We start from the raw sequence: 23,934 nt of genomic DNA, 5'->3' as shown, positions 1-23,934 counted from the left end.
TCCCAATGGTGATTTTGTGAAGATCATCCAATGTCAAATGTGGAAAATCTGCAATTGAAGTCGCTTCAATTTTTCTCCAAATAACTGACCTAATCCATTTGTTGTCCTCTATATATTTTTGGAGATCATTCGTTTTCCTACTTCGAGCAAGTATTCTTTGCGCAATTATTTCATCATCTGGTGATGATGCTTCCACTCTTGGCGGTCTATAAGCATTGCAATGTGCAGCCACAATCCTTACAAAGTAATTAATATAGGGAATTTAACTATTGGGAATAACTTGGGCGAGCATTTTCCACGTTTTCAGTAGCCCATTCACAGCTTCAACAACCTAACGTATTGCGGTCACAAGTCGGGATTCATTTGCGCTCAAAGTATCATGTTGACTTCCTTGTTGTAAAAATTTTGGCATTTTTGAAATTAATCCATACTCCTCCAAAGTCATAATCACATCACGAAATCCTCTGTCAACAATCAGCACATCTTCAGGATTTATCCATTGCAAAAGGCGAGAACGTGTCTGCTTCACCAAATTGTTCAGTATATTGCATCATTGTTTTTCCCATCCGCAAAGTAAGGGCCAAATACTTTTAAAATATACTCAGTGGTACTGACCATCATCATAGGCTTGACTAGAAGTCTTCCTTCATGTAGAGAGTAAGTCTGTCGTTGAAAAGAGTAATTGCTACTTTTTTCGATGTAAACATATGTCCCATCTGCTACTAAGATTGCTACATCTTCGCCTTCTGCAAATAAATCCTTAGCCAAATTCCTAGTATGCTCTTTTATGAAATTGTCTCTCGTTATGTGATCCAAACTGAGATGCATAGGAACGAAGCACTTCAAAAGTGCTTTTCTAGCAGAGTGAATTGCCTTACTTATTGTTCTTCTAAGCAAACCAAAGAGAGTTGAAAGAATTGAGTGGGATAGTCCAGTTCTAAGTTTCATAAGAAGAATTGCGATACAAGTACATGCACTTCTTGCAAGCATACTACGGATTTCACTTTTTACATAACTGAAAAGATTGTCGAAGTTTGCGCCAGATATTCCGGTAAGTCGGTGGTAATCTATATTACTCAATGCTCCAGGATTTTTAAAATCTAAGAACCATCTCTGCACACAAGCACGAAGGTCATTTAGCAGGTCAGTTATCTGTGATGCACGTAATGTACTTATATCAGAAACTGCTTCAATACGATTTGAATCAGTGACGTTAAGAAAACTGCTTTTTAAATGTATCTTGCAACATCATGTCTTTCCGTGAATTATCAATCCACGCTTAACAAAAACCCGAAGTTTAACCAGGGAAGGTACAACAACAAGCGGCGACTTAGCTTTGCAGATAATGCATTTATGTGTCATAGATGGTCTATTAAAAGGAATAGTTATTGTTTCGTTTGCAGGAACATTAATATTTTCTGCCATATTGGAAACGCCTAATTATAAATTGCAATTCACTGTAGAACAAATCTGAATAATTGTGCAAGATTAAAAACTAAAGAAAGAGAAATAATAAAGAAGAAAAACTCAAAAATAACAAGATATCTTTTTGCGTAATAAGAAAATCTCGAGAAGCAGCTCTGACAAGAAGTAGTTTTATTTTTATCGTAACCAGCTCCCTGGGTACGCGCATACACGCATTTTGTGTATCTCTGACATTAAGATGTGAGATCAGGTCCGATATAAGGCCATGGACATAAGCAGAACTTGGTCTATTGAATTAAAAACTTAAGGGATCGTAGTTGCTCAAAAAGGTGTATACAGTTTTTAAAACAGTTCTTTTCAAAACTTCGTATTTAGCCTTGCGGCAGAAAATACGTCAGTCATTTCTTTCAGAAGTATTTGCAATAAGTATTTCTACGTGATCTACGATATTGTTTTGGAAAGCTCTCGAGATAAGCTACAAGATATGTAAAAATAGGGGGTTCTATATAAAATATTGAAATCGACATTCACGTGACCTTCAAATGACTATCCAAGGTCAAACAAATGACACCATCTTATGTCCCCCTAGAAACCATACAACTTTTATCTGAAACATTTTTCTCAGAAACGCTTAGTTTTCCAAAGAAATGCTTGATACGGGCGCGCTGATGCACCATGTATACTTAAAGTATACACTCTAAATACTTCCATTTAGGCTGGAATTGACTAAATATTACTTCCAAGGGTATAAGAAAGTGATTTCAGCCATTTTGGTCCAATTTTGAAGGGTGCCGAAAACAGGCCTTAGGGACCCTTCTCCTTTGTATCGTTCACAAATGATATTTCTCTTAGGAAAGAAGTAGGAGGTGAACTTCTCCCACGCTAGCAAAAGTAGTAGAGGTGTCGATGTTCGGCATGATCTGCACCAGGATCTCTTCAGCTTTCTCGCCCCTAATGTAGCACATCAAGTTGATGTTATCACTGTCCGTTTTTCCGGAAAAGTCGGTGACTGCAAGGTACCTCTGAAATCTCTTCAATCATTTCAGTCATGGCTCCGGCTTATTGAAATCAAATTTCCCTGGAAGCTGTACATTTGTTGCTGACGCCATATTTGAAGTTATGTCGCTTATTAAAGCCCCTTCGCTCTATCGTACCACTATTCTTCTACTAACCTGTGTTTACACTTGCGTTCTAAGGAGAGGATCCCACGTCTGACACCATGTTCTGTTACTGCGGGAAGAAATCATAACGCATTTCTCGATTACAATTCGAGGAGCGAACGTGAGTGCTTCTTGCGCGACGTCCTGCTACGTTCATCGCACGCTCCGGCAACGTCGCCACGCGTTTACACAACATAATATTAATGTAATATCAGGTGTAGTAAAAAGAAATTCATTATTTTTCCAATAGATGGCTTTAGTTATCTGTATCTCGCGTTGTATAAGTCCGATCGGGTTCCACTAGATGGCGTTAGAAAGATGAGATTTCGTACTAAAAAAACTTTTTTGACAGTTTTGTGATTAGTTGACTCAGTTTTGTTTGAACGCGCGTCAAAGATGGACACTAGCAAAGAGAAAATACGCTATATTTTACAGTTTTTCTTCGATAAAGGCGAAAACGCAAGCCAGGCGGCTGAAAATGTGAATAGTGTTTATGGTCCTGATACTGTAACAGCCAATCACACGCAATTTTGGTTTCGTCGATTCCGTTCCGGTAATTTCGGTGTCAAAGGTGCACCACGCACTGGAAGGCCAATTGTCGAAAATATCGATAAAATCATGGACATTGTCGAGTCCGACCGTCATGTAAGCACTGTTTCGATTGCCCAAGAGCTAAAGATTGCACAAAAACCGTTTGGAACCATTTGAATAAGACTGGATACAAAAAGAAGCTCAATGTATGGGTGCCACACGAGTTAACGCAAAAAATCTCATGGACCGAATTTCCATCTGCGAATCGCTGCTGATTCGCAACAAAATCGACCCATTTCTGAAGCGGTTGGTCACTGGTGATGAAAAGTGGATCATTTACGACAACGTCAAGCGAAAACGGTCGTGGTCGAATCGCGGTGAGCAGGCGGAAACGGTGGCCAAGCCAGGATTGACGGCCAGGAAGGTTTTGCTGTGTGTTTGGTGGGATTGGCAGGGAATTATCTACTATGAGCTGCTCCCCTACGGCAAAACTCTTAACTTGGAACTGTACTGTCAACAATTGGACCGTCTGAAGGAAGCAATCGCCCAGAAGCGGCCAGCTCTGGCCAATAGGAGAGGAATTATGTTCCATCAGGACAACGCCAGGCCACACACATCGATAGTAACTCGCCAGAAGCTCCGGGAGCTTGGTTGGGAGGTTCTTATGCATCCACCTTATAGTCCGGACCTGGCACCAAGTGATCACCATCTGTTCCTGTCCATGACGAACAATTTTGCTGGTGAAAAATTCGCTTCAAGAGAGGCTTGTGAAAATCGACTGTCTCAATTTTTTGCCAATAGGGACGAGGGCTTCTATGAGAGAGGCATAATGAAATTACCTTCAAAATGGCAACAAGTTATCGAACAAAACGGCGCATATTTGATCTAAGTCGGATCATTCTAACTATGGTAATTAAAGCCTTCAATTTCATGCAAAAATAATGGATTTCTTTTTACTACACCTGATATTACATAGCAGTTTTACTTATGGAGTAAAATAGTGTTCATAACAAAAATATATAATTGATGGTGTGGGGTATAACAGAGAATAATATAACGAAAGTTTATGAAAAAATAGGAATAACTTAAAGCCGAATCTGTCTCCAACTGCCAGATATGACTCCGATATTTTGTCAATACACAGTTAATGCCACTTGCTTTTCCAAAAGAATTATACAGTATTCTCTTTTATCTATATGTTGTCTAATAACATTTATGAAGTTACTACATCAAAATAATACATTATAAAATTTTTTATTATAATATTTATACTATAATATTTATATTTATAACTTGGGTATCCTATGAAATTTTCACATATAAAAAGTGTACATTTTTCTAACTATTAAATCTAAAATTACTTTTTTTCTTTTTATTTTAATTTAAATATATTTAATATACTTACTTCCATTGTGCATCTCATTCGAAAAAATATATAAGAATCACATAAAGAATACACCAGAATTGCAATTTTAAAATAATTTTTATTACGAAAATGTAAAATATTTTGTCATTTAGATGCCTGTACAAATTTTCATTATACACTATAATTTGCATAATTATATTATTATTTTCTATTCCATTTTATAAAACTATCATAATGATGCGTCTTTACATTTTAAATTATATTATTTAGTGCACTAATACAAAAATTATTTTTTAGCTTCTTTAATATTTTATATGTGATATAAGTAATATGTAACAAATTGAAAAGTCATATATATCCAGTACAAATTAACTAACACAAGAATTATATTAGTTATTAACTTTTAGGGATATTACGTTAACATGAAAAAAATGCAAAGAAGTATAAATACTTATCTACATTAGTCATATAGTTGCAATTTGCAAGAAAGTGATCAATAGCAGCCTATTATTCTTTATTTACAAGAATGAAATGAGAATAATGAAAATAAACTGCAATTGCTAAATTTCTTGTAACTTACTAGGTGCACAACTAAGTTTCCGGGTTTTTTTGATCAATGAAAAATGGAAAATTTCAAGAGAAATATTAAAAATGGTTTATTCAAAGTATCGTCCCTCGCTAGCTACACATTTTTGCCACCTCTCTGGCAATACATGAATATCGCGATGATACATGAAAACGACGCAACTTTGGCCCGAAACCATTCATCCAACCAATTTTGCACTTCTTCGAAATTGGCCAAGTGTTGCCCAGCCGAGCCATGCGCCAGCGACCGGAACAAGTGATAATCGGAAGGGGCCAGGTCTGGCGAATACGGCGGGTGCGGTAGCAGATCCAATTTCAGCGTTTTGATGGTGTCTTGGACGATGGAAGTGCAATGGCACGGAGCGTTGTCGCGCTGCAATATCATTCGTTCATGTCTCGTATGCCATTCTGGCCGTTTTTCGAGCAATGCATAGTACAAATTGATCAGTTGTTGTCGGTAGCGATGTCCATTAACAGTTTCGCTCGGTCTCAGCAGCTCAAAGTACACGATTCCTTTCTGGTTCTACCAAACGCAGAGCATTGTTTTCTTTCCGAAGCGATTTGGCCGTGCCGTCGATGTTGATGCTTCGCCAGGTGAAAGCCACGATTTTTGCGTTTGGGATTCTCGAAATATATCCACTTCTCATCGCCAGTAACAATTCGATGCAGGGAACTTTTTCTTTCATGCCGCAAAAGCAAAATTTCGGAAGTAGCTCTTTGATTTTCCATCTGTCTCTCAGTCAACTCATGCAGCACCCATTTTCTTTCCTTTTGAATTTTTCCCATGGCATGTAAACGTTTGGAAATACCTTGGCGAGTCATGTTTAATGCCTCCGCAAGTTGATCTTGTGTTTGCGTCATCTTCATCCAATAACGCTTGCAGATCGGCGTCCTCAATTGTTTTTCGTTTTCTAGAACGCTCCTTGTCCTCTGTATCGAAATCGCCACTTCCGAAGCGTTTAAACCAATCTTCACAGGTAGTTTTCGATGGTGCATGTTCGCCGTAGGCCTCCTCAAGCAAACGACGTGCTTCAGCTGCACTTTTTTTCAAATTAAAGCTGAAAAGCAAAGCTTCCCGCAAATGGTGTTTATTTGGCACAAAACTCGACATCTTCGTTGATAGAAAGAATATTTTTGCGTTGCGATATGTGTTGGTATTACGACTGGTTATTGTTAACAGATGTCCAAGCTATAAAAAAACACAATTTCAGACATGTATATCGACTACATGTGTCGTTAGCGCCATCCATGTGTGAAACCCGGAAACTTAGTTGCGCACCTAGTAATTCGTGCATATCCGGGTTTCGCCAAGGAAACTTACACCAGACTTTTATAAAAGCTTCGCTTTACCACTAATATTTACAAAATATTTACAACTTTCTCTCGTATGAACAGAACTTGAGAACATGATCGCCACACGTCAGCCTTCGATGATGGCTCGTGTGCGACTTTTCGTCTTTTATTATTGATTCGTCACCCAGGGAGATCGCTCTTTACTTTTAAGGACAGCTATTGATTTTTCGACGTATAGCTGATCGAATCGTCCCAGCTGACCAGTAATCAAATGATAGGCAATACCACATACCGTGGTGCATAACGTTACTTCTTTCCTTCAAAGAATTGTCGACCCAATTTGTTCAGGGAAACGTCTCTTCTTTAACTCTAGGAGCCTTTATGGCTCTTGTCCTAGTTTGAGCTGCTGCTACGGATTACCGGATTCCATAAATCTATGATCCCAATTAAAAAATCTTAACTTTCCTTTCGTCTTCAGGATATTCACGTCCTCCAGGAGATGATCAGTTTTTAAGACGTCTGCAGAGTGATCTCAATCGAAATAGTTATTCGACGTCGTCTTCTTCCCCGGCGTCTTCGGACAAGGGTGGAGGGGAAGGAGTAACTCCTGTGAACTCAAACGTCCTTTATCAGAACACCTCGACTCCCTGCTTCAATATTCGCCCTGGCACTTAAACCAGCTCCACGGAAAAACTACGGTTCAAAAACCGTGGGGGAAACAGTCTTCGTAGGAATTTTCTTCTTGATGGAAGGTCGATGCCAGCCAAGACGATGAAGTTGACAGAGGATCCCCAATTTCCTAAAATCACACATTCCAAGGTGAGACAGTGTTCTCAAATAACTGATAACAACTTATAACTAGCGGGCTTGGAATATCCTACAGGACTAAATCTTTCATTCGCAAAAAGAAGCTAACCTGTTCGCATGAACAATCTTGTTACGATGTTTATTTGACTTTCGTACACAGGGTATCTGTAAAGTCCGACCTTACCCTTGGATCTCGGAAACGGCTTTAAATATGGGAAAATGTTTCAGACAAAAGTTGTAGGATATTGGGGGGGCATATAATAAAGATACGGACTTGACCTTGAGTAACTTTATTAAGGCCAGGTCAATATGATCGATGCTTTCTTAAGTAGAACCTCCTATTTTTTATTGCATATTCTTGTAGCCTTTGTCGAGACGTTTTCAAAACACTACCTATTTTTGTTTCTTGCGTAAGCCAATCCCAAGATATGAAGCTTCAAAGCTTCACATACCGCCGGCATTCGCATTACCCAAAGTATACCACACAGAAGTATACTTTGTACTACTACAGAGGTACACGGTCGGATTTACGCCTCTTTTGTGTGTATGTAAGAGCGTGTGCGTGTGCGTATGTGTGTGCGTGTGCGTGTGCGTATGCGTGTGTGTGTGCGTGTGTGTGCGCGCGCGCGTGCGCGCGCGTGTGTGTGTGTGCGCGCATTTGTGTGTGTGTGTGTGTGTGTGTGTGTGTGTGTCTATGTGTGTGTGTGTGTGTCTGTGTGTGTGTGTGCGTGTGTGCGTGCGTGCGTGCGTGCGTGCGTGCGTGCGTGTGTGCGTGTGTGCGTGTGTGTGTGTGCACGTGTGTGTCACAGTAGAAATAAGGATCCCTTATTTCTATTGTGCGTTACTTTTTTGTTTCCATTTGAAAAAATCGGTAGCTGAAGGTCGTCATTTGCCGTCCGAAGCTTATGGGGATTATGCTCTATCGATCTCAACTTGTGATACTAGTTTAGACGATTCAAAAGTGGAGATTTTCCACTTATCCATCGTCCGAAGGTAATGCTCTGTATTTATAGGTAGGATCAGAAGGGTGTGGTCTATTATGAGCTGCTAACACCTGGTGAAACCATTATTGGGGACCGTTATTGACAACAACTAGTACAACTGAACCGAGAATTAAAAAAAAAACGACCAGAATACGCCAAAAAACGCGACAAAGTGATTTTCCAGCATGACAACGCTCGGCCACATAACTAAACCGGTGAAGGAAACGCTAGAGCTGCTCAGATGGGATGTTCTACCCCACCTGCCGTATTCACCAGATATTGCTTCTTCTGATTTCCACTTGTTTCGATCCATACAGAATTACCTTTCTGCCCAGCACTTCAGTTCTTTAGAAGATATCAAAAAATAGCTCGATTCATGGATAACCACAGAAGACGAGTCGTTCTTCCGCCGAGGAATCCGCCTTTTATTAGAAAGATAGGAAAAAGTTGTAGTTAACGATGGATAATACTTTGAATAACATGTACTTTATCACTTAGTTTCGTAAACGTTCATTTTCACAAAAAAATCCTTTAAAATTAAGTTTAATACCCTGTATAAAATGTAAGAGAATTAATTTTAATGACACAATATACAACTTATTATATGAAATAAAGATGTTAGATGAATATATATAGGGTGGACCATTTAAGTTAATAATGAGAAATATCTCAAAAACGAAGCGTTGGAGAAAGAAATGTTTTAAATAAAAGTTATATGGTTTAAAGGGGGACGTACAATGACGTCCTTAGTTTGACCTTGAAACGTATATTTAAGGTCAGTTAAAGATCAATTTACTTTCTTAAAATAGAAAGTTCGATTTTTTTATTATATCTTCTTTTTTTACCAATTAATCTTAATAACTTTGTCTGGAACATTTTTTTATATGCCTAATATTTTTTGAGACATTTAAGGAAAACTTTTCATTTGATAACTTTTTCAATAGTTAATTTACGATATTTTGCTAATTATTTGTCCAAAGAAAAATGATACTAGATTTTTTTACTTTATTTAATCTCAAGAATGTTATAATAGTGATTTTACTTTTATTAACTTATCGATCTTTGGAAATTTCAAAATCATCAGATTATCAAAAGTCAGAGCGCTATTATAATAATATATTCTCAAGATCAAGTAGAGTAAAAAAGTCTAATACCATTTTTCCTTTCTACAAATAATTAGCGATATATCGTAAGTTAATTGTTGAAAAATTAACCAAGTTTCCCTTAAATATCCCAAAAATTATCAGGTAAATAAAAAATGTTCCAGATAGAAGTTGTTAAAATTAATTGGTAGGAAAAGAAGATATAATAAAAAATTCAGCTGTCTATTTTAAAAAAGTTGCCCTTCAACTAATCTTAAATACACGTTTCAAGGTCAAACCAAGGACACCGTCATATGTCCCTCTTTAAACCATACAACTTTTATTCAAAACATTTCTTTCTCCAACACTTCATTTTTGAGATATTTCGCATCATCAACTTAAATGGTCCACTTATATGCATGTTAATCTATTTAACATCTTTATTTTATGTAATAAGTTGCATATTGTGTCATTAACCCGTAACTGCTGTTCTCCGGTCAATTTGACCATTGCACTATTTGAAATTTAAATAACGCGGTTAATTTTCTAGTTGCGCATTCATCCGTCAGTGTATTTTCTTACATTCTGAATGTCAGTCAACTGATATACGCGCAGTTATGTGGTTATGTTATTTGTCAAGATATTCATCAATTCCGTTTCCTACCGGTCAATTTGACCGGTGAACAGTGTGCGCGTACTTAAAATGGCTTCACAGCAGTTACGGGTTAAGATTAATTCTCTTGCATTTTATAGTATGAGGAAATATGTATAAGAGACAGTTATTAAGTACAGCAATTGAAAAGAAAAACACAACATCTCTCTGCAGCGGCGCCTACAGTACGATATCTTGTTTTTCTAAAAATTAATCATGACCATATTGTATCATCATATATGGATGGATTTGGCATCAAATGTTCTTCAATTTTTGTCCTCATGAAATTTTTTAATTTTGCAAAATTAATGAGTAGGAGGGGGAAGTTGAAAATATTGACACTTCTGAAAAGTCTGAATATACCGTTGCAAATAGTATAAAGTACTGTAAAACTTGTAGGAAACATTTTTTCATATACTTCGTACTTTAGAAGATATTCGCGAAAAATGAAAATGTTAGTTATTTTAGGGGTTCTTTCACCCTCCAAACTTTGAGATACGCCGATAAAAAAAATACGAGTCTAATCGTTTTTATTGCTTTACAACATATTCAAAGTCCATGAAAATCGGTGAGGGACAGTTCCTATCTGTTCCTTGTTAATACTCGTATCTTAGGACTGCGTTCCATATGCTACACTTTTGCTGCATTTGTTGATATACTAAATTTTTCTTTATTATGGTTTTTTCATATTCTTCGTCAAAACATGAGTTCCTTTTGTTTAGAAGTTCTTTATCTATTATTATTTTAATAGCTTTCAATATAGTTCCTTCATATTATTTCCATTCCTCTTCAACTAAGGTTTCTTCATTAATTGTAAGTGAGGATATTTGCAGAAATTTTGGTGACGTAATGTTCTTTAGTAATTTTTTAGATTCCTTATTAAATTTCCTTTGTTCTTTTCCTTTAATTTTCTGAATGTTGGATATGCGAGCTCTTATTTTTGTTGTTACCAGGTAGTGGTCAGAATCAATGTTTGCTTTTTTATACAGATTTTGCAAAATTGGAGGAGGAGGACGGAGGGGGTTACAAAAATTTTTTCAATTTTGCAAATTAAGTACACAGTTGCAAAGAGTATGAATACATTACAACTTTTATATCAACCATTTTTAAATATGTCTCGTATTTTAAAAGATATACACTAAAAATGGAAATGATTTGTTTTCGAAGGGTAGTTTCACCTCCTCAGGGATGGAATTCCGCATGAACAAAAAATAATTTTGCATTACGAATGAGCTACTTTACTTCCACACAAAGTTTCATAATTTTTTGAATTTCCGGGTTTGCTATGTTTCCTTGTAAGCCATACTCATTATTTGAATTTCGCTATATTACTAAAAAAGTATACATCTATCATGAAAAATTTTAATTACAGTTTCTCGTAAATTATTACGCATAGCATAAGTAAATTATTGATGTAAGTTGCATTAAGCTTTATTAGAGTGAAGAAATTACTATACATATTTAAAAATCAGGTAAATTCGGAATATCAAAGTTTGATCGTTCTTTTGTAATAGGCAGTTGCTTCTCAATCATTTTTAATAAGTTTTCGTTTATAGAGTGCATTCCACAGCGTCATATACGCTGATTCACTAATCTTGTTTTATAAATATCTCTAAATTTTACATGGTTGTTTATAAAATGACAAAGATCCTTTTACTGAGGTTGACGTATATTACCTTCATGTGCGGGTTAGGTCTTGCGTTATACACTCTGTATAATGTATATATAACAATGAAACAATATATAATGTATCAGGTGTAGCGGTTAATAATTTTTTCTTAAAAAAACACGTTTAAATTGGGAGAAAGATAAAAAATGGTTTATTCAAAGTATGCGCCATCGCTAGTTACATTTTTCCCATCTCTCTGGCAATTTGTGGATGCGCTCCCAGAAAACCCGTACATCTTTTGAGGTGGTCCAATCATCAAGCCATTTTTCGACATCTCTGTAATTGTTGAAATGTTTCATGGAGAGTGCGTGAGACATCGATGAAAACAAGTGGTAGTCGGAAGGGGCCAAGTCTGGTGAATACGGCGGGTGGGGCAAGAGTTCCTAGCCAAGTGTAGAAATGGTGTCTTTGACCGCTTTCGCTATGTGTGGTGGGGCGTTGTCATGCTGCAAAATTACTTCTCCGTGTCTTGTAGCCTATTTTGGTCGCTTTTCGATTAATGCATGGTTAAAATTGATCATTTATTGACGGTAGGGAACAGTATCAACTGTTTCACCTTGTTTGAGAAGCTCATGGTACACGACACCCTTCTGATCCCACAAAATGCACAGTATTGTCTTCTTTCCGAAGCGATTCGGTTTTGCGGTCGATGTTGATGATTGTCCTGGGTCAACCCATAATTTTCTGAGTTTTGGGTTCTCGAAATATATCCATTTTTCGTCTCCAGTCACGATCCGATGCAAAAAAGTTTTTCTTTTATGCCGAGAAAGCAAAAGTTCGCATACCGTTTTTTGCTTTTCCATCTGTCTGTCGTTCAACTGATGTGGTAACCATTTTCCCGCTTTCTGGATCTTTCCCATGGCATGCAGACGATCACAAATGGTTCGGCGACCAACATTTAACCTCTCTGCCATTTGTTGTTGAGTTTACGTATCGTCTTCGTGCAACAATGCTTGCAATTCGACATCTTGAAATTTTTTCGGTTGACTTGAGCGTTCTTTATCTTTCAAGTCAAAATCAGCACTTTTGAATCGTTTAAACCAACGCATACAAAGCGTCTTGCGTTAGGACATTATTACCGTAAGTTTCCACAAGTATACGATGGCTTTCACTCGCGTTTTTCTTTTGATTGAACAAGAAAAGCAGTACGTGCCGCAAATGCTCTTTATTTAGTTTGAAACTCGATATATTTACCACACGAAAAAAATATGACGCTAACCCGAAATCGTTTAAACCTCAATGGCGTTTTGAAAGGTACTATCATAGCAACAAAATGACATAAGAGGTTAGACTGTGAACCAATCCTTGTTTCCAGCGCCATCTCTTAAAAAAATTGAGAATTATTAACTGCCACACCTGGTATATATAACAATGTAATAATGAAACCGTGTCATGCATCTTCGCGGATAGTCGGCGGAAAGTTGGTGTTAGTAGTTCACTGATCAAGCAAATTTGACAAGATCAAGTAGAGGGAAGGTGATATCAGGATAACCGGTACGCGACAATTGTTCATACAACGAAAAATTTCTTACTGCCTCACACCACACAATATTAATTAAAATATAAGATATATAATATATATTGGATGATTGCATAAGTTCGTGCCCGATTTAAAAATAAACTTTAACAAGTTAAATTTTAAAGAATAGTTTTATTAATCAATTATACAGTCTCCATTCTTTTCAACAATTGTTTTCCAACGATCTACAAACTTGTCGATTCCATTTTTGAAGAAAGAGCTTGGTTTCCCTTGAAAAAAGTTTGTGAGGTGGTTTCCGATAGCTTCCTCGGACTTAAGATTTTCGCCATTCTGCAAAGTATTAACTATTAAGTAGTAACTATTCTGCAAAGACCGGAACAGATGAAAACCTGAAGACGCAATATCTGGAGAATATGGTAGGCACTGAAGAATTTCCCATTGCAACTCCTGCAGTTTTCGCAGCGTCTATTGGGCGACGTGCGTTAGGTTTAGCATTGTTGTGATGGAAGATGTTGCCTTTCCGCTTAATCAAAACCGGATGTTTTTCTCAAATAGCCACATTGAGTCTAGTGAGTTGCTCATAGTACTTGTCCGCCGTGATTGTTTCGCCGCGTCGGAATAGATCGAAGTCAATAATTCCCCTACAATCCCACCAAACACATAGCAACATCTTTAATGGGTGCAGGCCAGCTTTTGCGACAGGTTCTGTACCTTTAGCTGCTTTTTTCAGATCCTCTTTCGCTGTACGTTGTTGTATAGAATCCACTTCTCATCGCTTTACTATTCGATCTACTATTCGATCTAAAAATTATTTTATTTAATTTTACTACTCAATCTAAAAAAGGCTCTTTTTGTTACGTGCAAGGAGAGAAATGGCCACATTCATGCGGTTCAGCTTATTCCTTTTAATCAAGAGATGCGGCACCTATATATCAAACTTGGAAACGTATCCAAGCTTTTTTAAATGGCGAAACGCGATTTAATTATCGATTTTCAGCCTCTCAGCAATCTCCTCAGTTGTAATCATTAGGTTTTTTTTCCACTAAGACACACATAATGTCGTCATTAATGCCAGAAAGCCGTCCAGAGAGGGGTTAATCTTCCAAGTTGAATTCATTTCGAAATTTGTCAAATCACTTTTTAACTGTCCGGAAAGCAGGAGCACAGTTCAAATAAACACTCTGAATGTTTTTTGTGTAGTCCCAACACTCACGCCTTTCCGAAATTCGTATAACATTCGTATAGTATATGTCGCAAATACACCTTTTCGTTCTCCATTTTTAAAAATTTTTCTTATGCACAAATCGACTTATCTGAACGATGTCTGATACTAAAGTGACACAAGACACTGTCACACCTATTCAGTGCATACAATATAACCAAACAGAAACATCGGAGCTTTGCCATGCAGTAAGTTAACGCCATTTATGAAAATCGGGCACGAACTTATGCAATCATTCAATATTAGTCGCATTATCTTTCAGTATTAATAATTCAGTTATCCAATATTATTCATCTGTTCATCATATTATAATAACTGTTATTATTGTTATTGACATTTTATAATATCTATAGCATTTATTTTCATGTTTCAGGTATGTACTCTATAAGTTACCGAAGGTACATGAAAGCAGTATTCCTATCATCAGAGATGGGTTGGCTTATCTATACATAACCAACGATACTGTTGATAAGGGTTGGCAACTATCTTCAAAAGAAATCAGTGCTGAGAATTCTATCCCAGGGAATACATTAGCACCTTTATATGATGATGTAAGAAGAACAAAATATATATATTATTAGCAGACATAAAAATATATTATCAACAGATGCTTTTATTCATTGTTCTTCATTTATCGAATTGAAGAAAGGATTCTTATGTAAAATTGCTTTTAGTTAAATTTTGTGAAGATTTGCTATATGATAGTTTTTTATTTGTAGGTAAAAAATATTAATAGGCCCAAAGTCTGGTAATGAACAGTTTCCAAACTACAACAGCCTAAAAGTTGAGATTTTCATATATCATACAGCATAATGAAGGGAAAAATTTATGAATATACCCACATATACTCACATATACTCACGTATATATATATATACATATGATATATATATATATATTAATATATACAGGGTGTCCGAAAAATCGCCTACTCCACTTCGGGAGGTGATTCGAGATCCAAAAACAAGCAAAAAAGTTGATACAAACATAGGTCCGGAAATGAGCCGTTTCCGAGTTATAGCTACTTTTATGTTCAAAAATCGTAATTTAGAATCCGTTTGGCATCCCTCTTTCTTAATTATTTCTAAAATTAAAAATTTTTATGTTTTAAGTTTTATTTGTTATTTTTATTTAATTTTTAATTTTCAATTTTTGTTTTTAAATTTTTATTTTTAATTTTTCTTTAATTATAATTTTTTTAGTTTTTTTCAATTTTTCAATAATTGTAAATACGATTACATTATTTTTAAAAGAAATCAGTTGATTTCATGACTACTTAAAGTCAGTTGTCTTCGCGACTATCCAAATCAGTTGTTTTCACGGCTACTTGAAATCAGTTGTTTTCACTGTTCAAAACTATTCAAAATCATTCCTTTTCACAGCTTCCCAACCCAGTTGCTTATATTATTTTGAACATCTTATTTAATTCGATTTAAATATCTGTTCATATTTACTTTAAATATAATGTAATCGTATTAACAAATATTGAAAAATTGAAAAAAACTAAAAAATTATAATTAAAGAAAAATTAAAAATAAAAATTTAAAAACAAAAATTGAAAATTAAAAATTAAATAAAAATAACAAATAAAAGTTAAAAAATAAAAATTTTTAATTTAAGAAATAATTAAGAAAGAGGGATGCCAAACGGATTCTAAATTACGATTTTTGAACCTAAAAGTGGCTATAACTCGGAAACGGCTCATTTCCGGACCTATGTTTTTATGAACATTTTTGCTTGTTTTTGGGTCCTGAATCACCTCCCGAAGTGGAGTAGGCGATTTTTCGGACACCCTGTATATATATATGTATGTATATGTGCATGAATGTGTGTAGAAACACGCAGCATCTATAGATAGATAGATACAGTGCATACACCTTTCAAGAAATTGAATTCGTTAGTGTAACTATTTTTTTAAGAAGCAAATAAATTATTAGATACAAGCAAATGAAAGCATTTCAAGGTATTTAAATAAAGAAAATATGAAATAGAAAAATTGTGCTCAATTTTTTGTAAAACATTCCCTAATAGCAATATTTCAGCAGACTGACGGCAGACTGACGGCAGAATAAATCAGAGATTTACAGCAGATTGATGCCAACTGCTTATCCATTGTGCCCGCATTCTGACGGCAGAGTCTGTCAACATTATTTGACGGCAGACTGATATCAGAAACAAAGCAGATCCTGACGTACACAGTCTAGTGACAGATTGACGGCAGAAACGTATCAGATCCTGACGTACGCAGTCTGGCGGCAAACTGGTGACAGAAATACAACAGATTCTGCCATATTCATTTTTACATCCCCCCTCCCCCTTCCCATTCAGTCATGCACATTACGTGAAAGTAATTATTAAAAAACAATACAATATACGAACGTAATTGTTTTATTTATCATACAAGACAAAACGAGACAGCCAATCAGATTCACAATGGTGTTTACCGTAAATGGCGGAACACGAAGGCGACGATGTTTCTTCTCACAGCCTCAGGAAATGACGACATACGATGACTTCGAGACGATGTTGGAGTAATTGATAAAAGGGTTTATGAACGGTGAAATGGCACTTTGCTGCGATATTTGTAAATTGAAATTATATTACAGTTGCATCTTTCTAACTACAGTTACGTATAATATGTTTAAGTAAATACATGAATTAAAAGTTACATTGTATTAATGTCACAATTTCCCACAGTAAATACAATACACATGTCGTATTCATAGTGGCATAGCAAATTGTAACATCGATACATTGTAACTCTTAATAATTGCTGGGATGAGACAGGGAAATCAGAGAAATCTGGATAAAAATATTTACCTGTGTCTCTTGCGTTCTTCGGTAATAGATTCGTCGATCCTCCGTGACATCCGATCCTCCTGTGATGACCTAAACATATAAAATGTCCGGGAGACACCGTAAAGTCAACACAGAGTACCAATTGTCTATGCCCAGAAGTCGAAATTATTTGCCCGTTTCAACCGATTTTTGAGAGCTACGCCTATTTCTCTTGTTTCTCCGCTCGTCCAAAGGTTCCTACAAGGGAGGACGGTCACGCCGCCCAGATATAAGTTGTCATGTATCATTTGTAGGGATCTTCGGAAAGCGATCTTCAAGCGTGGCAATAGAAATGAAAGACTGATTGGTTCATTTCCTTATGCGTTATGCATTATGCCTTTATGCAAAAGTGTCTGCTTCCCATATTATTTGTCCGATTTAGCCGATTTTTTAAGGCTACGCCTGCTGCTCTTCTCTTTTCTTTCGGAAGATCCCTACAAATGATACATGACAGCTTATACCTGGGCGGCGTGACCGTCCTTCCTTGTAACGACCTTTGGACGAGCGGAGAAACAAGAGAAATAGGCGTAGCTCTCAAAAATCGGTTGAAACGGGCAAATAATTTCGACTTCTGGGCATAGACAATTGGTACTCTGTGTCGACTTTACGGTGTCTCCCGGACATTTTATATGTTTAGGTCATCACAGGAGGATCGGATGTCACGGAGGATCGACGAATCTATTACCGAAGAACGCAAGAGACACAGGTAAATATTTTTATCCGGATTTCTCTGATTTTCCTGTCTCATCCCAGCAATTATTAAGAGTTACAATGTATCGATGTTACAATTTGCTATGCCACTATGAATACGACACGTATATTGTATTTACTGTGGGAAATTGTGACATTAATACAATGTAACTTTTAATTCATGTATTTACTTAAACATATTATACGTAACTGTAGTTAGAAAGATTCAACTGTAATATAATTTCAATTTACAGATATCGCAGCAAATTGCCACTTCACCGTTCACAAACCCTATTATCAGTTACTCCAATATCGTCTCGAAATCATCGTATGTCGTCGCTTCCTGAGGCTATGAGAAGAAATATCGTCACCTTCATGTTCTGCCATTTACGATAAACACCATTGTGAATCTGATTGGCTGTCTCGTTTTGTCTTGTGTGATAAATAAAAACAATTACGTTCGTATATTGTATTGTTTTTTAATAATTACTTTCACGTAATGTGCATGACTGAATGGGAAGGGGGAGGGAGGATATAAAAATGAATATGGCAGAATCTGTTGTATTTCTGTCACCAGTCTGCTGTCAGGCTGTGAACGGCAGGATCTGTTACGTTTCTGCCATCATTCTGGTGCCAGACTGCGCACAGCAGATTCTACTGTATTTCTGCCGTCAATCTGCCACCAAACTGCGTACGTTAGGATCTGTTACGTTTCTGCCGTCAATCTACCGTCATAGTATTAAACCGCATTTGTTTGAATTCTGCCGCCAATCTGCCGTCAGACAGCGCACGGCAGGATCTGTTTCCTTTCTGTCGTCAATCTGCCGTCAGGCTGCTTAACAGAATCTGTTCAAATGTTGACGTCAATCTGATATCAAACTTCTCTAACAGATTTTGTCTCAATGCTGCTGGCATTCTGCCGACATCATCTGATATTGCAGAATCTGTATTAATTTTGACATCAGTTTGTCATCAACTCCTGCAACAGGCGTCTGGCAAAATCCGTTTCGGACAGATTTGGTTATTAGGGTTTATTATTCAATTGTTACATTTTGCCCTGGACAAAATAAATCATACACTTACATGATATAACATAGGTAACTGTCAATTTCGTCATTCTGCTATTGTTCATCATTTTACTGTTTGTTTACATTAGTACGACTAGAATTTACGTGTTCGATGAGTCACAGTAGTAACTATAACGAATAAGAACAATGTCACGAAAGCAAATTTCTTTTGATATCCGAAATTTGGTCATTCACGATCGACAGAATGGTGAATCTTTTAGGATAATTGCTAATAAATACTCGATCTCTATTGGAGCAGTTCAACACATCTGGAAAAAATATGAAACACATGGGATAGTGGCAAACTATTCCGGAAAATGTCGGAAACGTTACAACTTTTCGTGATGATACCAGAATCGTTCAAATGGTAAAACAAAATCCGAAGCTGTTATCATGAAACATTGTAGAATCGATGAACCTAACTGTCAGCAGCCGCACTGTGAGTCGTAGGCTTAGAGAATGTGTACTAAAAAGCGTGTTCGCGTCAAAGCATCCCTTCATCAATAAAATAAATAAGAAGAAGCGATTCGAGTTTGCCAAGAAGTATATGAAAATGCCTCTAGACTTTTGGAAAAAAAGTATTATGGTCTGATGAGAGCAAGTTTGAGTTATTCTTACAGAAACGGCGGTCTAGAGTATGGCGAAAACCTAGTGAGGCTCTCAAAAAAGTTAATATTCAGAAGACTGTAAAATATGAAGGCGATAATATCAGTATGAGAGTGCCTTGCATGGTGTGGTATCGGTAATTTGGCTCGAATTGAAGGTATTATGAGACCAGAAGGATATATCGATATATTGTGTGACATTTGGAAGAATCTCTTTTGAAATTGGGTTTAGAAAATAACTTTATCTTTTAACAAGATAATGACCCAAAACATATGGCGAAGAAAACCACTACCTTTTTCAAATCTAATAAAATGAAACTGCTCAAATGGCGACACAATCACCAAATTTAAATCCCATTGAAAATCTGTGGGCTTATTTAGACGGGAATGTGAATAAAATGTACGTAACTGACAAAACATTGTACTATGCAGTACTCCTGAAAGCCTGGGAGGAAATTGATCCTGAATATTTGAAGAAATTAGTCGAGAGTATGTCCCGCCGATTGGAAGCAGTACTAAAAGTTAAAGGCGGCCACACTAAGTATTAAACACTATTGCAATTAACTTTATTTGTTTGTTAACTATTATTTCTAAAAGTGCATAATTTATTTGGTCCACGGCAAAATGTAACAATATTGAATAATAAATATTTTACAAAAAAAATTGGACACAATTTTTACTATTTCATATTTTCTTTATTTAAATACCTTGAAATGCTTTCATTTTCCTGTATCTAATAATTTATTTGCTTCTTAAAAAAATAATTACACTAACAAATTCAATTTATTGAAAGGTATATGATTTATTTTGTCCAGCACTGTATATACATTCACTGTATATATATTCATTCTTATAGACTTGAAACATATTATGCTGAGGGATGACTATAGTAAGAATTTTTTATAACTCTGTAGATCTAACTCTCTATCGTTACTTATACATTTTGCGTACATTGATTGTCTTTGAGCAAAACAATAATTGGCTAATGCCGATAACTAATAGCTGAACATGATAGCTAAACACATATACGCGTTTCAAATCATGCAAATATATACAGAATGTCCCATAATTGTAACACATCAACTCTATAAAGGCGTAGAGCTAAGCGAGAGGAACGAAGAAGTTCTCTTCCATTTAGCGATATCTCGCATCGTTTTTTTAGTAATAAGCGCGTAAAATTTCGCGTTTGTCACGTCCATCGCGGCCTATAGACGCTCTGTGGTGAGCTATGTGCGTCGAGACTGAGCGGTAACGCAGCTTGCGCTGACCATCGCGCAGCATCAAAGCGCCAAGACGCCATCGCGACAGTCAGCGCGAGACGCATTATCGTTTAACGCACACAGCTCAGGCATGACAAACGCCAAATTTTACGCAGTTATTACTAAAACACTATACGAGATATCGCTAAATGGAAGAGGACTTTTTCGTTCCTCTCGCTTAGCTCTATAGAGTTCGTGTCTTACAATTATGGGACACCCTGTATATAAGGTACATTAATAACTCTATAATTATTGCGAATCTCGCAAAACGGTATGGGATTTTTATATTTGTCTTAATTCAATCTACCTTCACACTTGGGGTTGGCAGCTAATTACCGGACATCCTGTATAAATATATTCTCCCACTATGCTACATAATGTATACAAATCCTAATTTTGAGCAGCTGTAGCTTGAAAATTGTTCATTACCAGACTTTAGGCCCATTGACACTTTCAATCTACATATCAAGAACTATAATATCATACAGCAAGTCTTCAAAAAGTTTAACCGAATAATTTCCCATAAGGATTCTGTGAAGTCTTTCGTTGAAACTACATTTTCTCGCGCTTTTTATCTCTATAACGAATAAAGAAAAATTTATTTCTTATTTTTCTTAAGTATATTTTATTTATACAAAAATTTACTGATAGTATATGTTAATTTTAATTATCTATTGGGTATGGGAATAAGTTTTAATCGTTTTTTATATAGACAAGAAATTTTGAATATGAAAATATTAAATGATTTTATTCAAAATATTTTCCATCTGAAGCGACAACCTTCGCCCATCTTTCGGGCAATAAACGGATTCCTCGAGTGAAGAATTCTATTTCTTTCGAGGCGATCCAGTCATCGACTCATTTTTGTATGCTGTCATATGAGGTGAAGCGCTCTCCAGTAAGTGCCGACTGCATCGACCGGAACAAATGATAGTCTGAAGGGGCAATGTCTGGTGAATACGGCGGGTGGGATAGGACCTCCCATTTCACCCCTTCTAGGTATGTCCGGACGGGTTGACCAACATGTGGTCTAGCGTTGTCGTGCTGCAAAATCAGCTTCTCGTGTCTATCGCGCCATTCCGGCCGTTTTTCTTGAATAGCTTGTTTCAAATGCATTAGTTGAAGTCGGTAACGTTGGGAATTGATAGTTTCGGACGGTTTCAGCAGCTCATAGTAGACTATACCCCGCATATCCCACCAGATACAGAACATGACCTTTGATCCGTGAATATTGCGCTTTGGCGTTGATGGACCTGGTTCATCTGGCTTCACCCATGCTAGTTTGCGTTTAGGGTTGTCGTAGTGAATCCATTTTTCATCGCCAGTGATGATCCGATGCAAAAAACTCTTTCTTTCTTGTCGTTGAAACAACATTTAGCACGTGACCAAGCACCTTTCAATGTCCCTTTCCTTCAACTCGTGTGGTACCCAATTTCCTGCCTTATGAACCATTCCCAGCGCATGTAGGCGTTTTCCAACGGTGGATCGATCAACATCCAATGCTGCAGACAATTCTTCAAGTGTCTGACATGGATCAATATCAAGCAATTTCTCAAGTTCCTCATTTTTGGAACTTTTTTGGGGCACCATCGCGTTCTTTGTCGTTGACATCGAAATCATCACTTTTGAAGCGTTGGAACCAATATCTGCAAGTTGGCTCCGATGGATCATGGTCGCCGTAAACATTCACAAGCAAATGGCACGTTTCCGCAGCACTTTTCTTCAAAAGATAGTAGTGGAGAAGAACTTCCCGCAAATGCTGCTTTTTTGGAAAAAATTCCGACATTTTCGATGCGATATGAATACTTGCTGTTTGCACTCCAAACAAAAGTCTTATACTGCGTTTAACAGCTTACATATACACCTTTTAAATCCATGTATCGAAAGGTTAAAAAAGATGCAAGCGATACTATTAATGCCATCTATGGGGAAACGATTAAAACTTATTCCCATACCCAATAAATTTTTCTAAATTCTTTACTAACAAATATGTAGAAAGTTTACTAATTCATCTGCTTCTTTGAGAAATCTTTTTAAAAAATGTGATATTATAAAGCGCCTACGGATGTTCTTATCAAGATTTCAATAATTTTATACTTATATAATAATAATTATATATATTATTATTTATAATTTAAATATATTTTTATTAATATAATAATTGTATATATTATTATTAAATTATAATTATAATGATTTTATATTTATTTGTACGATTATGTATTTGCAGTCTAAAGCAGCAAACATTTTCTGGGCGTTGTATAACGATGATCCGCCTGACAAATCCGCCAATGGAAAATATGGCCACGCAAAAGGTGCCGTAATAGTAAACAAACGGTGGGGTTTCTGGTTAATACATAGTGTTCCAAATTACCCGCCTACACCTAATTGCGGAGAAGATTCAGGACAGGTACACACATGCGTTTTAAATATTCTATATTAAGTACATTGATTTTTTTGCAAGATATCCAATTTTCAATGAATGTCCAATATGATGAGTTTTAAGGAAATTTTGAATGTTCTAATTTTACCGATATCTATTTTTTCCTTCACAAAAAATTTTGATACGATTAAAATGAACACATTAATGGAAATGAGAATAATCAATTTTATATTAAAAATGGGAGAAAAAGTTAAGTAATCAGATTTTTTTCATTTACTTTTACTTCAATATAACATCTAGTGTCATTCAAAAACTTTTACTTTGTATAAATGTTCTTAAACGTTTAACTGTTGTTTAATCGTACAAGAAAAATGTTTTTGTTTTTCAGATTACATTATAAAATAATATTTAATTATTAGAACTAATTATAAGCTTACAAGAAAACTGTCGGAAATATTTCTTAGATGCAATTTTGATGAATTTTAGATATGTTAGAGCAACAAAAAATTATAGCATTCTATCTTATATGCTTTATCTGACATTTAAGAGTTGAAATATAATCCCTTCAAGATAAGAAAAAATTTTTAGCGAATATCATTAAATCATTGAAATTATAAGTTGCACAAACATGCAATTTATACAACAATTTCATAGTATTTTTATAATATTATATACTTTTTATAATATTATATAATATTTTATAATATTAGGCACAGTAAGTTATGCAGTCTAGCATCATGCGTTCGTCGTTGTCAAATTATTCATTGATTTGATACTTACATGAGACTACAAACTTTATTTTATTGTTTTTTGCATACGCTGTTGTTAATATTCTTT

At 36.0% G+C, this 23,934-nt stretch overlaps 1 protein-coding gene across 9 annotated transcripts in view; it reads left to right on the top strand.

The window, feature by feature from the left end:
- The window catches only part of DNaseII (deoxyribonuclease II), a 235,264-nt gene that overhangs the window by 50,419 nt on the left and 160,911 nt on the right, over positions 1–23,934 (top strand). For all 9 annotated transcript variants that reach the window (XM_025299392.1, XM_025299390.1, XM_025299386.1 and 6 more), the window contains 2 exons: positions 14,629–14,806; positions 22,945–23,124. In XM_025299392.1, the coding sequence (XP_025155177.1) occupies positions 14,629–14,806; positions 22,945–23,124 (358 nt within the window). The remainder of the gene's footprint in view (positions 1–14,628; positions 14,807–22,944; positions 23,125–23,934) is intronic.

The sequence above is a fragment of the Harpegnathos saltator genome, unplaced genomic scaffold, assembly GCF_003227715.2.
Source record: "Harpegnathos saltator strain DR-91 unplaced genomic scaffold, Hsal_v8.6 scaffold273, whole genome shotgun sequence".
NCBI lineage: Eukaryota > Metazoa > Arthropoda > Insecta > Hymenoptera > Formicidae > Harpegnathos > Harpegnathos saltator.
This window is presented reverse-complemented; position numbering and strand designations above follow the sequence as displayed.